General features: G+C 50.2%; 1 protein-coding gene across 2 annotated transcripts in view; it reads right to left on the reverse strand.

Moving 5' to 3' along the window:
* Positions 1 to 217: 217 nt before the first annotated feature.
* TCF7L1 (transcription factor 7 like 1) overlaps positions 218 to 17980 on the reverse strand; it is a 103877-nt gene continuing 86114 nt past the window's right edge. For both annotated transcript variants that reach the window (XM_073324979.1, XM_073324978.1), the window contains 7 exons: positions 16586 to 16688; positions 10125 to 10208; positions 6639 to 6782; positions 5647 to 5806; positions 4256 to 4363; positions 2368 to 2428; positions 218 to 1322 (listed from right to left, as the gene is read on the reverse strand). In XM_073324979.1, coding sequence (XP_073181080.1) covers positions 886 to 1322; positions 2368 to 2428; positions 4256 to 4363; positions 5647 to 5806; positions 6639 to 6782; positions 10125 to 10208; positions 16586 to 16688 — 1097 coding nt within the window. In that variant the 3' untranslated portion in view covers positions 218 to 885. The remainder of the gene's footprint in view (positions 1323 to 2367; positions 2429 to 4255; positions 4364 to 5646; positions 5807 to 6638; positions 6783 to 10124; positions 10209 to 16585; positions 16689 to 17980) is intronic.

The raw sequence follows: 17980 nt of genomic DNA on the forward strand, positions 1-17980 counted from the left end.
ACTGAATCTCTCAGAACGTATTTAGTGCACCTTGAGATTCAGATAACCCCCTCTTCCACTCCACCCCCTCGCCCGCCTTTCCAGGACAGGTGCTGTTCCGTGTTACTGGCCCAAGGAGGTGAGAGGGGCAGTGCCCCAAGGGAAGAAATGCTGGCTGAGGGGGATGTTTCTCTGGGGAAGGCTCCACATTGAACACGCTCACACAGCAAGTTGCAGCTGCAGTTTTATTTCCTTTTGTAAAAACATGATTAGAGGGGGAAATTTCCCCATAGACTTAACCCCCTCCGCTCCCCGCCCCCCACCAAATAATCAGGGGAGGAAATGGGGCAGATTGTGCTGGCATTGTCCTGGCAAGTCACACTCCCTCCAGGCTGGGGGCAGGAGTCTTGGCCCTCTCCAGGTTGGGGGATGTAGGCTTCCTTTGAGGGGGAGCTGGCCCTTTTCTGGGGCAGGGGTCCAGCGTTTCTATTTTGTTTCTGGGACTGAGGCTCGCCGGGAATGGCTGTTAATGGGACAGCCTGGCTGGCTGGCATATGCTGCCCGGGTGGGGCACCGCTCAGATTTAGCGACACCCACCCTGCAAATACCGCAGAGAGAGGCTCCAACTTTACAAGTCCACATGGCTGAGACAAAGGCAGGAACAAACCGCTCAGCCTTGGCTCGCGTGGGATATTTGTTGTTCTTGGTTTTTGTTTGTTTTTAATAAAAACGGTCTTTAGATCGACTACTGGAAACAGCTCCGAGCATAAAGCACCTTCCTCCAGAGTCCACTTACAAGAGTTCAGAAAGGGTCAAATATTGACCAATAATGGTTTGGCTGCTTTTGAATCTCGATTGTGGCTTCAGCAATGTACAGCAGGGATGGCTGGGGAGGGCGGCTCCTCCTTAGTCAGCTGGCTTGGTGACCAGGGAGAGCGGCTGGGCCTGCAGCACTGCCAGGGCAGCCTGCGGGGAAGGAAGGGCAGCCGGGAAGGAAGGCTGCGAGGTCAAGAGAGCCGTGTGGGTCATTGTGGCAAACGGAATGGGTCTGGAGAGAAGAGGCGACGGGCTGCTAAGGCTGGAGGAGGAGACGGCAGCCTTACTGGACAGAAAAGCAGCTGAATGGAGAGACAGCTGGGCCCTGGCTTCCGGTTTGGTGGTGAGCGAGAGGGGCTGAGCTTGTTCAGAGTGGGTGGCAGCTGGGGCAGCGGGCGATGCCAAGGCTGTTGATGGGGTGGCAGGCGAATCCAACATGCTGCCATGGGAGGAAGCAGGACTATCACAGGGTTTCTCAATGGGCAGGTACTGCACACATGGCTTTTTACTCTTGGAGGCCAGAGAGCCTGTAAGGGGCAGAAAAGACACTGGTAAGCCACACTTCAAAGACACACTCAGCTGGTCCCCAGGGCCTGGGGTTAGGTTTAGTGGATTTGCCCAGGCCTGGAAAACAGAAGGCACAAATCCCATCTGCGGCTGGAACCAGATTCATTAACAGACTGTTATTGCTCGGGGCAATGCTAATTCAATAGCCTGCTCTTATCAGCCTCAACCTTACATGCACAACCCAGGTCCATCTTCACTGCAGGGTTCACTGGGGTGAGCGGCACCTGGGTCTGAGCAGCTGCTCTGCAAAGCCCTGCCCAAGTTAAGTGGCCCCTCACTGGGGCAGCACTCCCCTGGGGGTGTTGCTAGGACACTTGGGGACGCAGCCCTGGTTCTTTGTGCTGTGGTCAGCTGAGCAGCTCTGTGATTCTTTCCCAGTGAATTGCAGAATGTGTCTGTTCTTCTGGGCACGGGGAAGGCGTTGAAGGACTATCAGCACTAGTGATTTAGCCTGTGTCCTCACTATAAAGTAGGTGGGCTACCAGCCCGAGTGAAAGCCTCACTCAGGCTTAACCCCAAGCCCCAGATGAGCCAGCTAGCCCAGGTTGGAAGCACCACCATGCTTGAGTGAGAGGGTTATGTGGGGATGGGAACAGCTGCATTGAGGCCAGACCTTAAGGTACTTACAACTTGCAGGGAGTCTGAGCAGGCCAATGGGGCAAAGAGCAACCTACAACTACCAACATTTAGTAACGGGGTCAAAGCGGAGGGCAAGGGACCCATGGGAATGTAACTGTGGCTGTATTACTTCATACGGTGTGCCCCCGTGGTGCTTCCGAAGTGTCTAAATGCCCTAGGCTCCTGGATCCCATGGAATTTCAGGGCCACTGACGCTCCTTAGTCAATCAGGTGCTTTTTAAAATCATGTTTACTTTCCTGGGCTACAATTTTCCAACTTGATGAGGCAGCTAAAGCTGACAGGGACAGTTGGTGAATTCTCTACTGGCCCTATGGCCTTTACTCCCCTCCATATCAGACCAAAGAAGGGGAGCAGGCTGTACTTACTCTCTGTGTCCTGGATCTGCTGCTGGGGCTGTTTCTCTCGCTTTCTCTTCTTCTTTTTCCCCTGGAAAAGACCATCCCACTTGCAGCTTTTGTCATTGACCATCAGTAACCGCCCAACCCCCTCCACCATGATCCCCGAGAACTCGTGGGGCTCAGGATAAGGACAGGACACCAGGTGGAACAGCCCCCAGGGTCTGAGCACCGACCAAGCAGTGCAAGAAGCAGCAGGAGTCAGTGATGTTGGGGGAGGAGGTGACAGTAAATCAGCCGTCAAGAGAACTGAGAATTCACACCTTTATACCCCCCACTCATTTCTCACCCCCCTGGGGTGTTCTTTAGACTGTAAGCTCTCTGGGGAAGGACCTGTCGTGTCTTATACCTCTAGTGCAGCAGGGCTCAGCCGGGTTGGCACTACTGTTAACAGACAATGGGGAACAAGACCCTTCTCTGGAGAAGGGGGCATGAGGCCGTACTGCACTTCTGCATTACCCTGGGGCTTCTCACAGCCACTGACGGGGGCCCTTGGAACTCTGAGCCAGGTTCAACCCCAGAAGAGCAGCTTGGTGAGGCTGCTAAATCGGACAGGGACAGTTCCTTTAGAAGCCCCAGTGTTCAGGAGACCTGCCCTTTATACTTGCTGTTTATTCTGTATGTACGACTCTGCCCCACAGTACAGTACTAGCTCGACTGCCATGGTTCCCCTTCTGCCTCCTGCTGACCTCAGTCACGTGGCTGGCGAAGGCAGAGGGAGGGCGACCAAAGCAGGTTCACGGGCAGGACCCAATGAACGGCCCCTGGGGGCCAGTTCTGCCCACTCCAAGGGAACAAGAATGGGGCCTGCTCTTCTATTAAGTCTGGCTTTAGCATTCGCAGGCCCCCAGTTAAAGGCAGGTCACAGGATCCCAACCGTGGACACTAGCAGACCCATTAGGTGCCATCCAGCACATCCGCTCGGGGCCAGGGCAAGAGTATCACTTACAGCACGTTTTCTGGGGCTGCGTCCTGTCCTAATGCTGCACAGTCCCTAACGTCGCACCTCCCCACCCTAGAAGGTCCTCCCCGATCTGGCACCCAGGGCCAGCTCAAACAATTGAACCTGCCTGTTCCTGGCTCTGGAGAATCAGAGAGCGGATGCCTCACACGCAGTTGCACGTGTAAGGATGTCCGATTTCATTTCAATCTCTGTGCACGAGACAGCAGCACCTCCCCGCTAACCCCACCAGGAGTGTGTCATCGGTGTGCAGCCCTTCTAATGCCAGGGCCCCGCTCCGGGCAGCGTGTTCCACCCCTCCATTAAGGCATTTCCCATTTTCTCCTTAGTGGTCCCCTCTTCTGTGCTGGATGGTTATTGTCCATTTTCTCCCCTGCCTCGATTCCTATTAGCACTCTGTAGGTCTGTGAACAGCTCTCACCTGGAAAGAAACGCCTTGATTTCCAGAAGCCTGATTCTGCCACGACCCAGCCCTATGCCAGGTGTGCTGCCTTTGTATGAACTTCGACATCCGTTAGCAGGGCGTTGCGAAACAGAGGCACTATACCAAGGGCAGCTGCCTCCAGATGGGGTTAAGCAACATCCAGGCGTGGCTCCCCCCAGACATCCAATAACCACCCTGAGACTGGCTAAGGGCGCGGCAGTGACTACTTCCCTAGGTCCCTCACCGCAGTGGCTCCAAGTTTCCCATCTCTATTCGTAGACCCTGGAGGCCAGATCCTGATTACAGCTTCATACAGAGACTGATAAGGCCAGGAAGGACCATTATGACCATCTAGCCTGACCTCCTGCACAGCGCAGTCCACAGACTGTCACCCAGCGACACCTGCACTGGACGGGATAATTCAGTGTGTTGATCTCCCTTCCCTCCAGCAGTTATGTGAGGTGGCAACTTACGTAGTTATCCCGCGCAGACCAAGTGGGATAGAGCTGTGAATGAAGCTGTCGCTCCTTCCGGGCTAGCTCGTAGTACTTGGCTTGTTCCTCACGTGACAGCGAATGCCACTAGGAAGGAGAAAAGGAAAGCCAGAGCTGAGACTCGTGGGGGGTTACCCCCCACCCTCCGACGAAGGGCTGAATCTCACCAGTCTGGGTCCCTTGCCCAAAGCCCAGGTCCCAAAGGTGAGGAAGAGGTCGTTCTCCTCACCAGCTCCTCTGAACTGTGGCAGCAGGACAGTGAAGCTGCTGGGTCAGTGTTCTGCACCTCTCAGGAGCAGCAGCCCAGGACCGGGGCTCAGTGTGTAACTCAGAGCAGCCTTAGGGGTGCTCTAACTGATGGCAGCCACCCACAGCCCAGAGTAGCTGGAGCACAAGGTGTACTGGCTACATCCTAGCCTGGCTGGGATGATTTAATTGGGGATGGGTCCTGCTTTTGAGCAGGGGGTTGGACTAGATGACCTCCTGAGGTCCCTTCCAACCCTGATATTCTAGGATTCTATGATTCTAGGGCTGCCCCCAGGCTGACAGTGCAGCCTACAGTCAGCTCTGTGGGATTTACAGGGAAGAGGTGCCCAAGCTCCTTGTTTCAGTGCTGCTCCCAACCAGGATCCCCAGTCCCTCCAGCTGGTGAGCTGAGAAAACCTGTTCCACTCTGTCTCGATGGCTGGGATTGCTCTAGGCGGATCTCTGATCAGAGTCTTCCAGGACTCTCACCAGCCATAGTGCCAGATTTTCCACAGTGTTTAGGTGACAGGGGATCTCCCAGGATGCTCCCCAGTTCCCAGGCTGGCCTGGCTGCAGATAGCAGCTGAGTGCTCTGCACTACAGGGGGGGATGCCAGTAAGAGAATCTGGCTAGGTGGACAATTGCAGAGAGCCAACAGTGACCCCCTATTGTGGGTCCCACTTACCCCCTTCACGTGTTGCTTTTCCTGCTACGCTCCCAGCCCCTCAGACTCAGAGGGGATGTGCAAGCGCATATATAAAACGCCTTGGGGGAAGCAGATGGGAACCTGAGTCCAAGGGGGTTGGCTAATGAGCCCAAGGCCCTGTCTACGTTAAAGGGATCTGAAGGGGTGCAGTTCTCCTGATGCAACCCCTAGTGCAGACACGCTGCAGAGGTCCAAAACAGGCCCTCCTCCCACAGCCCCCGGCCAGTCAGAAGGAGCAAGGCTGCTCGACCCAGGTGCCACACACCGACACTAGGGGACTGCACTGGCATAACAATTTGGATGTGTTTGCCCCCTGCACCGATTTCTGCAGTGTAGACAGGATCTGGATTCACCTCTGAATTGGGCCCATGGAGTCTAGGGAATGGGGAAGAAAGGACAGAGGAGAAGGCGCCTTTACCCTTCGTCCCAGGATCTGGTTGATGGCCGCGCTCTCCTTCAGCGTACACTCTGCCACCACCTTGGCCCTCATCTCCTTCATGTACAACATGAACGCATTGAGCGGCTTCTTTATGTGGGGCTTTTTCTCCTCCTCCTTCTTCACACTGCCGGGGGATTTCCTGGAACCATCACACGGGCCAGTCAACACCTGCAGCGCCCACTGTTGCCGCACTGCAGAAGAGCTTCCCCTTGCTGCACGGCGTGCAGTTGTGTCTCTTTGTAATGCCCGCCAGACACCTAGCGCTCTGGGGGGACATCTTCTTATTGGAGAAGGTGAATGCAGACCCCTCCCCCCACCAACCCCTCTCCAGACAATGTCACCCTCTGGTTTTATTCTTCAAGGTGGATTTCACACCACAGGTAAGATGGAGAGGAGAGAGCGGGGCTGCTTATCGGGAGTGAAAACACAAGGCACATCCCAGGGGATGGCTAGGATCACAAGGCTGGCAATGAATTCATATGGAACATCTGCTTCCAGGAAAGTCTAGTGAACAAGCCTTTCTTGTTCCCGTCACCACAGAGCTTGCCTTGCCGAGCTAATGTGTTAAAACAGATGTATAGATTACAAGGGAAGGAGGACCCTCCGTGATCATCTACTCTGACCTCCTGCATAGCAAAGGCCATAGGACTGCCCTGAATTAATTCCTGTTTGAACTAAAGCAGATCTTTTAGAAAAACCCTCACATTAGTTAACAGGTGAGTTCTAGCATGACCCCTAAGTCCTTCTCGTGGTCATTGTTTTCCAGGATACAATCCCCCAGCCCATACGTGTGACCTGCATTCTTTGTTCCTAGAAGTGTGACCTTGCTATTTCAAAACACATGTTGCTTGGCTGCACCCAGCTCACCAAGAGATCTAGACCACTCAGGACAGCCAGGCTGGGCTGTACAGATCCCTATCCCATTTGCCACTTGTCCCATCCAGCTGGTGCTGCGCTGCTCAATTACTTACAAATTCCCTCCGGGGCTCATGCTGGCCTGCGTGGGCTCCTGTTTGACGATGGGCGAGACGATGGTGGGGTGTGGGATTCCCGAAGGGTGGAGGCCATGAGCGGGAGGCGGGACCATGTGGGGGGAAAACCGACTGGACATCAGACTGCAGCATGGAAATAGAAAAGCAGGACGCAGACGTTACAAATAAAGGCAACAGCCCCAGCCACACAGTGTGAATCTCTCCCTGTACCCAGCTCCTCACACCCCACCCACAGGTACATGCCCTCCCCTGGGGACTCCTCAACATCCTACCCCTCTTCCTGCCCCGTGGCAGATAACTCAACGTTGACAGATGCTGGTGAGAAATGAGCCCAAATAAGACACAGTTAATGCTGGTAGTGTGGAAGGGCTGGTGAGGATTAAATTAGCCTCCTACAATTTAGGGGCCTGGGTCCCTGCCAGATTCTGAGGGCACCCCAGTAGGATGAAGGTGGTTTTTGGGTGCAGAACTGTGCCACGCTTACCCAGCCCAAGCCTGGATTATTGTAATGCACTCTCCATTGGAAACATGCCGTTGCTTCAGTGCAGAGCACAGGCTCTCCCACTGACAACACACACACTCCTGGGAGCTACCTGGGGGGATTTTCATCTTTAAACCCCTAAATGGTTCAGGATCCACGAACTGAAGATTTGCCTCTCCTCACAAACCATCCTGCCACAGCTACTATCAGGAGCTGGAAGGAATCCAAGGCATGTGACTACAGAGGGCATGGTGGAGCCCAGGAAAGCACCATTTATGTTTTCCCAATTTGACCCTGCCCAAGCTGGCAGATGTGGAGTAAGAGCCTCTCTGCCAACGTTTTGCCCTGGGCTACAGCCTTGAAGCTTGCTTCTGCCAGCTTGCTTCTGTAATAGCGGGGAGCAGTTTGCCCCACCCAGGGCAGAGTCGCCCAGATTCCACCGTCTGGGATGATGTGGTATTGTTCTGTTCTGTCTAGGTTCTGGTACTGCCCTCATCCCCACGTAACTGCACAACTCCCCATCGCATGCAGGTGTTGTGAAAAAGGCAAATATCGTTGTCGGATGTATTAGCAGGAGTATGGTATAGAAGACACAGGATGTCATCCTTCTGCTCTACTTGGCATTTGTAAGGCCTCATCTGGAGCACTAGGCCCTGTTTTCGGCCCTGCACTTTAAGAAAGACGTGGACAAATTGGAGAGAGACCAGCGGAGAACAACAAAACGTGTAAGTGATTTAGAAAACCACATTGATGAGGAAAGCTTGAAAGAATTGTGCATGTTTAGCCTAGAGAAGAGAAGGCCCCGGGGGTGGGGGACGTGGTAACAGGACAAGTAGTAATTGCCTTCGTTAGCAGCAAGGGAGATTTACGTTCAATCTTAGGAAAAGGTTTCCAACTACAAGGGGAGTTAGGCTCTGAAACAAGTTACCAAGGGAGGCTGTAGAATCCCTGTCACTGGAAGTTTTTAACAACAGGTTGGACAAACACCTGTCAGGGATGGAGGCTGGGTTTACTTGGTCTGCCTCAGCATGAGAGGAACTCTTGAGGTCCCTTCCAGTCCTACATTTCTATGATTGATCAACACGGCTAACATGTGTCATGTGAGGCTTGTGCATCCATGATCCAGCTTCTATGACACAGCAAATAAAGGATTTCCTGCTCCAGGACTGGTCAGAAATGCTAACCCTCATCAGGCCTCCTAGCAATTGCTTGGAGTGACACTAGCAGTGCCCAAAGGCCCTCTGCCTTTGCCTTGGAATTGCAAGTGCATTGAATAACTCATGAAATGGACAGGGACTGGACACAGGACTGTAGGGCTGTCCAGCTTCTCAAACAAGGTAACAAACAAGCCCCCGAAACACTGAGCGAGCAGACTGATTCCGTCGGTCACCGTCCCCTACTCTGGTTCCAGCTCTGTCACAGAGATGTGGACAGAACCCTATGAATTCTCAGCCTGTGGCAAAAGCTGTTGCTGTTTTCCTCATGACCACAGGAAGGTGGACAGGGAAATCAACCCTTCTTTGTGGACATGGAGCAGCCACTCACCTGATCCCTAAACACATTGAGATGCTGCACATGAGCCCAAAGTCTTGTCTAGCCCAAAGTTTCTCGAGCTCCTAGCTTGAATAGGGGCCAAAGAAAGAACCAACGTTTTTGGTACTGAGTAAAAGGACTAAGAACCAGATGAAGGGAGGAAGGATAGCTCAGTGGTTTGAGCATTGGCCTGCTAAATCCAGGCTTGTGAGGGCCATTTAGGGATCTGGGGCAAAAATAGGGGATTGGTCCTGCTTTGAGCAGGGGATTGGACTAGATGAACTCCTGAGGTCCCTTCCAACCCTGATATTCTATGATCTGTGATCCCATGGGGGGATGTAGGCCTCCCCATATTTAAACTCTTAGGGACGGGATTTTTCGAAGGGCCTAAGTGACACCGACAATCCCACTATAGAGAGAGCAGACTGTTTGAAATGCAGCATCACATCCAAGACGGATGATGGTATGGGAGCAACTAAAAGTTCTGACACAAGGTAAGGTAAGGGCAAGGAGCCAACAGTGCTGTGTGTGTCTAGGATAAAGTAAGGACAGCTGGCAAGCATCTTCCAGTATGTAACATGGATCCAGCAATTTCTTCGTCTTGTTGTGGTGCTTCAGAGAAGGTCTGCAATGCTCAGGAGTTGGGGTGGGCAGACCTCTCTTGGTGCTCTGGGATGGGGAGTGAAGGCCTCATTCATAAGGAGAATGCAAAGGTCTCTCTCCCACTTCTCCCAAATCCCAGGTTGGCAAAAAGGGAAGGTAGTGCTCCCCCTCAAGGAATGGCCTTCAGCTAGTCATGCAGGATATAAATCGTGCTGGTCTTGTGTGCAGAGAGGCACATCTCAACCCCAACTAGTTGTAGGCTTCAGCCACAATGGCTCGAACCACAACAAGTCTGGAAAACACGTATTCACGGTTATTTTTCCCACTGAAAACCCCCACTGAAGCTGCTAAGAAGAAATACTGAGAAGTTTCATCCTGAGAACCTCCAACATGACATCCTTCGACAGGCAGAGGAAAGAGCAGAGATGCAACCCCTCCCACAGGTAATGGCTTTCAGTGGTTCTAAGGTGCACATGGGAGTGCCCCTGGCTTCCAAGTGGAGACAAATTCACATGACCCATCTCTGGGGCCTGCAGGAGCCACTGGACAGGGGCCTTCCCCATTCAGCTTGTGGGCCACAGGGATTCAAGCTGTTTAGTTGTTAGGCAGAACTTCGCCTGTTTTCCCTTGGCTCTTCTTTGTTCTTCTGCGCTCATGTCACAGACCTTCCCGTTTTCTCAGCACAAATGTTCTTCCAGGGAGACCCCCTATAACCATAACCCCTGCCTCTACAGGGAAGGGGGTTTGTCTGCTTGGCACTGGGGGTCTTAAGCTTTTGCACTCTCTTGTTCTAATCCCGATTGAACCCTACCCCTGCCAACATCCCTTCCGCTCTGATGTGTACTCACCTGGACATTGAGGCATTCATAGCTAGGGCAGGGTATGGGTGTCTGAATCCCCCGGGAGGAATGGAGTACACTGGCTGTCCTTGCCTAAAATGGATGAGCAAAGAAAAACAAAAAGTCCTTACTAGAAGCACAAAAGGAAGAAAAACCATCACGCATAGGGAAGCCACAATAACCAGTTTCCCTCTGATTATGTTCTGAAGGTGCCCGTCACAGCTCTGTACTTCAGGCTGACGTTTGTACTTAAAGCAGGAGTCCCCTTCTTTGTTAGGTGTGCCAAATACAGCATAGAATCATTGAATCATAGAATATCAGGGTTGGAAGGGACCCCAGAAGGTCATCTAGTCCAACCCCCTGCTCGAAGCAGGACCAATTCCCAGTTAAATCATCCCAGCCAGGGCTTTGTCAAGCCTGACCTTAAAAACCTCTAAGGAAGGAGATTCCACCACCTCCCTAGGTAACGCATTCCAGTGTTTCACCACCCTCATAGTGAAAAAGTTTTTCCTAATATCCAATCTAAACCTCCCGCACTGCAACTTGAGACCATTACTCCTCGTTCTGTCATCTGCTACCATTGAGAACAGTCTAGAGCCATCCTCTTTGGAACCCCCTTTCAGGCAGTTGAAAGCAGCTATCAAATCCCCCCTCATTCTTCTCTTCTGCAGACTAAACAATCCCAGCTCCCTCAGCCTCTCCTCATAAGTCATGTGTTCCAGTCCCCTAATCATTTTTGTTGCCCAAGACCCCTGCATAAAATGTCCTGCACAAAATTAAAGCACTTACTCTTTGAACACAGAATATGTTTTCTGAGAATTTACAAGTAAATCCATTAATTTTTTGAGTTCAAGACAACTTTAAAATGGGTCTTTTAAGAACTGAAGGTCCCTTAGTCCTTTTTGAGTATCTCTTGAATTATCTTCACAATAAAACAACACAAGACTCTTCAAACCTCCCGCACAGTTAAAACTCACTGAAATCTTGTTTAGGGTTTGTGATCATTTTTTGCCATGATTCTCCACAATGGAAAGTTTCTTTTTCAGCAGAGGCTGAAGAATAACGTTCTACTTCATTCCACAAAGAACTGGTCTTTTGCAAAATGCTATCCCTCTCTTAGTGTTCTCAATGGGACCGAGACAAAAGGCTGCCCCCGCTCTGAAAATGCCTTTCTCCAAATGGCAACCATCTCACATTGTTCCTATGGGACCAAGGCCACAGACTGCCCTTAGCAAGGATGACTCCTGCCTCTAGCCACCTGCTCATTTCCTCCTCCTGACACCCACAACAAAGGGGTTCTACTTTCTCCCCAAAGACATGATGGCTTCACTCCTACTGGCAACACTGGGAAGTGGTGGCCATTTCTAAAAGAGGGCATCTTAACTGAGGGCAGCATGGGTCCTTGATGCCGCTGGATGTGGCCATTTCAAAAGGAAGTAATTCTTCAAGTGTGTGTGTGGGGGGAGAAGAAACAGTTCTGTTCCTTCCCAGGTGCTCTGGTGATGCAAAGCTGCCGTAAAGCCAGCTTACCTGGCCTATATGCCCAGGCTGCTTTGTGCTGCTCCAGAACAGCCTAAGGTAGCAACAGCATGTCCGAGACTCTTCCCCTGGAAGTTTACTTCCATATCGGGAAGGCTGATGCTGTACATCTTCAAATCATTCGAACTGTCACATGGAAATGTTATTTTGGGTTCCTGGTTCGGGTTCAGGGATGTAATTTTTAATAAGTTAGGAGGGAGTCACGGTTAAGCGTATCTGCTATTAGCAATTCACGGTAAAATACATTACAGGGCTGTTGTAATTAACACAAAAACAAGCACTCTAAACACCCCAAAAGTCCAATGTAAGGCTAAATTTAACAGAAAACCAAACATTTTACGGTATAGAAATGCACAGGGCTCCCACACAACCGTATTCCGCCCTGTAGGACACAATAAGGAAGAAGAAAAAAAATCTAGTGTGTCTTTTAATATCAATTTAACCCAATACGGAATCGCAGATACTAAAATGCATCATCACGGAGGTTACAGGAGGCAATATAGAAGAAGGAGGGTTAAAATGTATTTAAAAAAGCAGAGCACTGAAGGTATAAAGATCAAATACTAGAAATTCTGTAAGTAAATCAGAAGCATTTACTTTACAAAAAGCCTATAAGAGGACCGGTGGATTTGCCAGATCATCAGGGTTTCAAAAGCACAATTAAGGAAGATAAGGGCATTGCTGAGAAGCTAAATGACTGTTTTGTGTCAAAGTTGGAGATACCCCCATCCTGGTCCCGTTCTTGCCTGGTAATAAGGATGAGGTGCTATTAGTGACTAAGGTGGCAGAAGCAGAGGTGCTGGAATAAACTGATAGTTTAAGAAGCATTAAGTCACCAGACCCAGATGGTCCATGCGAGAGTTCTGAAGGAGTTCAAGTAAGAAGTGAATGAGCTGCTAGCAAAGATAAGCAATCTCTCATTAAAAGCAGCTACTGTACCAGAGGATTGGAAGGCTGTAAATGTTATACCTACATTGTAAAAAGGTTCTACGGGTGATCTGGGGAATAACAGACCTGTCGGCCATACAGCTGTACCTGGTAAATTTGTTGAAAGAATAATTAAAAACAGAACAATAAAATGTGGAAGAGCGTGATATGCTAGGGTCTAACCAACATGGCTTCTCTGAGAGAAAATTGTGTCTCACTATTTTGTTGTAATTCTCTAAATGTGTCGATGAAGGAGGGGATAAAGGGGAAGACGACATTTCTTTAGACTTTTTGAAAAGGGCTTTGACAAAGTCTCTCAAGAGGCTACTACAGAAGCTAAATTGACATGGATCAAAAACTAGCAGGAGAAATAGTAGGAATAAGTGGACCAAAAAAAGATGAAAAGCTGGGGCCACAAGGCCCTGTATCAGGGCCAGTTTTGTTTAATGTATTTATTAATGGTCAGGAAAAGGGGGTGAACAGTGAGGGGGTAAAATCTGTAGATGACAAAGTTATTCGGTTTGGTTAAATCCAGACAGGACTGTGAGGAGCTTCAGATTGAGGTGACTGGGCAACAAGATGGCAGATTATGTTCAGTATTGATAAATGCAAAGTAATACTCATTGAAAGGCAACACTTTAATACACCGTACAGAGTTCTGTATCAACTCAGAAAAGGACCCTGGGTCTCGGTGTGTGTAACGCAATGGAGAGCTCTGCTCCAGGTGCAGCTGCAGTCACGCAAGTAACCAGGGTGTTAGGGCTGCACAGGGAACGGGATGGAGAATACTATAAAGCCATTACAGAAACTAATGGGATCTGGATCCTGTGTGCAGCACTGGGCACCCCATCTAAGAAAGGAAGTTGCAGAACTAGAGGGGTTCAGAGAAGGGTGAGGAGAAAAATTAAGGGCTTGGGAAAACCTCTCCTACAAAGAGAGAGAGAGAAATTATTGGTTTCAGAGTAGCAGCCGTGTTAGTCTGTATTCGCAAAAAGAAAAAGGAGGACTAGTGGCAATTTAGAGACTAACCAATTTATTTGAGCATAAGCTTTCGTGAGCTGCAGCTCACTTCATCAGATGCACATCCGATGAAGTGAGCTGTAGCTCACGAAAGCTTATGCTCAAATAAATTGGTTAGTCGCTAAGAAATTATTGGAGTTGTTTCCCTTAGAAGGGAGATGAATAAGAGGGGACAGGATAAAACCATATAAAATCATGACTGATCTAGAAGGGAGACTGGCAGCAACTGTCCTTCCAACCTCATAATGTAAGAGCCAGGGGACAGTTCAATAAAACAGAAAGGTGGACAATTTAGAACTGATAAAAGGGAATACTTTTCCCACATGCGATTAGCCTGTGGAACTCATTACCATGGGAAGTCTTCAAGGCCAAGAATTTAGCAAGACAGAAAACAGGATTGGGCATATAAATGAGTAACAAGAGAAACCAGCGTTAGAATAATTAATTATACAAATATCTTGGGAGGGACAGTAATCTTAGGCTTCAGTTTTAACCCATTCTTTAACAATTAGGGACTACTGTAGGGTCTCATGCACCTTCCTGTAATGCATCTGGTGCTGGTCACAGTTACAGACAAGATGCCGGACTAGATGGACCACAAGGCTGATCCAGTTTGGCAACAGCTTTGTATAAAAATATTGCTCGAGCATGCAGGGATGTAATCAGGGAGGACAAAGCACAATTGGAGTTGCAGCTAGCAAGGGATGTGAAGAACAACAAGAAGGATTTCTACAGGTATGTTGGCAACAAGAAGGTGGTCAGGGAAAGTGTGGGCCCCTTACAGAATAGAGGAGGCAACCTAGTGACAGATGATGTGGAAAAAGCTGAAGTACTCAATGCTTTTTTTGCCTCCATCTTCACAGACAAGGTCAGCTCCCAGACTGCTGCACTGGGCAGCACAGCATGGGGAGAATGTGAGCAGCCCTCAGTGGTGAAAGAACAGGTTAAGGACTATTTAGAAAACCTGGACATGCACAAGTCCATGGGTCTGGATCTAATGCATCCGAGGGTGCTGAGGGAGTTGGCGGATGTGATTGCACAGCCATTGGCCATTATCTTTGAAAACTCGTGGTGATCGGGGGAGGTCCCAGATGATTGGAAAAAGGCAAATATAGCGCCCATCTTTAAAAAAGGGAAGACGGAGAATCCAGGGAACTACAGGCCAGTCAGCCTCACCTCAGTCCCTGGAAAAATCATGGAGCAGGTCCTCAAGGAATCCATTTTGAAGCACTTGGAGGAGAGGAAGGTGATCAGGAACAGTCAACATGGATTCACCAAGGGAAAGTCATGCCTGACCAACTTGATTGCCTTCTATGATGAGATAACTGGCTTCGTGGAAATGGGGAAAGTGGTGGACATGATGTATCTTAACTTTAGCAAAGCTTTTGACACGGTCTCCCACAGTATTCTTACCAGCAAGTTAAAAAACTATAGACTGGATGAATGGACTAAAAAGTGGGCAGAAAGCTGGCTAGATCGTTGGGCTCAATGAGTAGTGATCAACAGATCGATGTCTAGTTGGCAGCCAGTATCAAGCAGATTGCCCTGGGGTGGTTCCTGGGGCCCATTTTGTTCAGCATCTTCCTAAACGATCTGGATGATGGGATGGATTGCACCCTCAGCAATTTCGCAGATGACACTAAGTTGGGAGGAGAGGTAGATACACTGGAAGGTAGGGATAGGGTCCAGAGCGCCCTAGACAAATGGGAGGATTGGACCAAAAGAAATCTGATGAGGTTCAACAAGAACAAGTGAAGAGTCCTGCACTTAGGACGGAAGAATCCCATGCACCGCTACAGGCTGGGGATAGACTGGCTAAGCAGTAGTTCTGTAGAAAAGGACCTAGGGATTACAGTGGATGAGAAGCTGGATATGAGTCAGCGGTGTGCCCTTGTTGCCAAGAAGGCTAATGGCATATTGGGCTGCATTAGTAGGTACACTGGCAGCAGACTGAGGGAAGTGATTATTCCCCTCTATTTGGTACTGGTGAGACCACATCTGGAGAACTGCGTCCAGTTTTGGACCTCCCACTACAGAAGGGATGTGGACAAACTGGAGCGAGTCCAGCAGAGGGCAACAAAAATAATTAGGGGGCTGGGGCACATGACTTATGAGGAGAGGCTGAGGGAACTGGGATTGTTTAGTCTGCAAAAGAGAAAAGTGAGGGGGGATTTGATAGCCTTCAATTACCTGAAAGGGAGATCCAAAGAGGATGGAGCTCTGCTGTTCTCAGTGGTGGCAGATGACAGAACAAGGAGTAATGGTCTCCAGTTACAGTGGGGGAGGTCTAGGTTGGATATTAGGAAACACTGTTTCACTAGGAGGGTGGTGAAGCACTGGAATGCGTTACCTAGGGAGGTGGTGGAATCTCCTTCCTTTGAGGTTTTTAAGGTCAGGCTTGACAAAGCCCTGGCTGGGATGATTTAGTTGGGGACTGGTCCTGCTTTGAGCAGGGGGTTGGACTAGATGACCTCCTGAGGTCGCTTCCAACCCTGATATTCTATGATTCTATCACATGGTGTACTTCAGGGCAGAGTTAAGGTTGTTTGAATATCCTATCTGCATTTCCAGACCTTAACATGCTCGGATTTCTTTTAAGATAAAGTTGGTATTTCCTGGGTTTCTCATGCTGGTTTGGGGACTACCCACAAGAGCCCTGTAAGGTATTTGATCCTAAATGACTCAGGTACTCTCCACAGGAACTATAAGTTAACATAGTTTTTGTCTGTAATATTTAAAAAAAAAAAAAAAAAATCATGATTGTGGAGGTGAGGGGGAACTCAGCGGACGCTCGAAGTGTGTGGAACCTCGTCCAACCCATGGCAGGCCCAGGGAACAACAGCATGGAGCTGGGAAGGGTCCAGCTTTAGCAGCAATTCCAATTCAGTCAGCTGGCAAGGTGCAGAATTCTATGCTCGCAGAGGGAAATCTGACACTGTAGGTGACAAGCAGGAGGAGCGAGGAAGGGAAAGGTTGATCCTTACTGTGGTACCAGCCAGCCCAGTGCATGAGGGATTTGGCCAACAGCGCCAGGAGACAGCGGGTAATAAGGAGACAGTTCTGAAGGGTGAGGTGGTCGTGGAATTCCTAAGGTGGGGGAGAAGAAAAAAGCAGGCATTAAATCACCGTAATGGCATCCCGGGGTCACAGCTGTCAGGCTAGGAGGCTCGCACTCTTGCACTACCTCCCCAGGACCTTGTCCCTACGTTCAGTGCTCTATAAATGGGTGTGCATGTTCCCACCATGGCACGATATTTCTTCCTGGCTAGTCCTGGTAATCTGAGCTGTTATTTCCTGGCAATCTACTCAACACGGGGAGATGTTCTTCCCAAAGGGGCCTTCCAGGCAGGATGGCTGAGCACTGAGCTCACTGCAGAAGGAGGAAAGACCACCCCCTTATACATGCATAACAACCTTTAATGCTGCCCAACCAGGACCTGAGACTCAAAGCTACTACGCACTTTGCCCTCCCTCCCCGCACTGCCTGCCTTGTGCTGGTTATCAGGGGCCAGGGAAAGCCGTGGGCATGGGAAGTACATCGGTTCAGAGGGTGTGAGCTCTCCGTTACCGCAGAACTTGCTGATTTCTACACAAACAAGAAGCCCCACGGCCACAGCCAGGGCTTTACAAGCCCTGCCCTGGACAAGATGCAGAATCAGGCTCCTCCTGGGTGTGAAGGAAGCAGGGAGGGTGCAGTACCCCACAATGGGCAAGCAAGCCCGATGTGTGGGCGAGATGGCAGCAGGGAAAATCCTACTGCTCTGGTTTTGCAGCCGTCAGAGGAGAGGGCACTTGTGGGTACTCCCACATCTGAAACGTACTGCCGCTCTTCTGGTAAAGAGACAAAGGACCATCACTTGTCCACAGAGAGTGCTTTGAGCTGAACGGCATATCCCCTTTGTACTGTCACCAGGAAACAGACCAGATGTTCTCCAAAGAGAACGGATAAGGGTCTGATGGTAAAAACCGTCCCAGGCTGTCGGCTCCCTGTCTGACGCTAGCTGTGTGTTTTGGCCAACATCCTGCAGGTGGTTGGCCTGCATACTGCTGCTCCAACTCAACTCCTTCATTGGGTGCGTTTCCTGACAGGGTGAGGAGAAGCAGAGGAAAGCTGGGCGTGGAAGCATGTGTACCACTTCCAGTAGAAAGGCTGTGTCAGGCCAAGCAATCTAGCCGTGGAACCGCCGAATTAACAGCTGGTCCCTCAAATGGCAGGTCAAACACCTTCATGTGCACATTGGCTGATGAAGGCTGCCCATGCTGTGTCCAGTGAGGCATGGGCAGCCTTCCGGGAATGACATGACTAGGCTGGATCCTCTCTGAATGGGAAGTGCTTGACCCAGAAATAAACACTTGTGCCAGGATGGCTTGGTGACTTG

This window comes from Lepidochelys kempii, chromosome 26 (genome assembly GCF_965140265.1).
Source record: "Lepidochelys kempii isolate rLepKem1 chromosome 26, rLepKem1.hap2, whole genome shotgun sequence".
NCBI classification, from domain to species: domain Eukaryota; kingdom Metazoa; phylum Chordata; order Testudines; family Cheloniidae; genus Lepidochelys; species Lepidochelys kempii.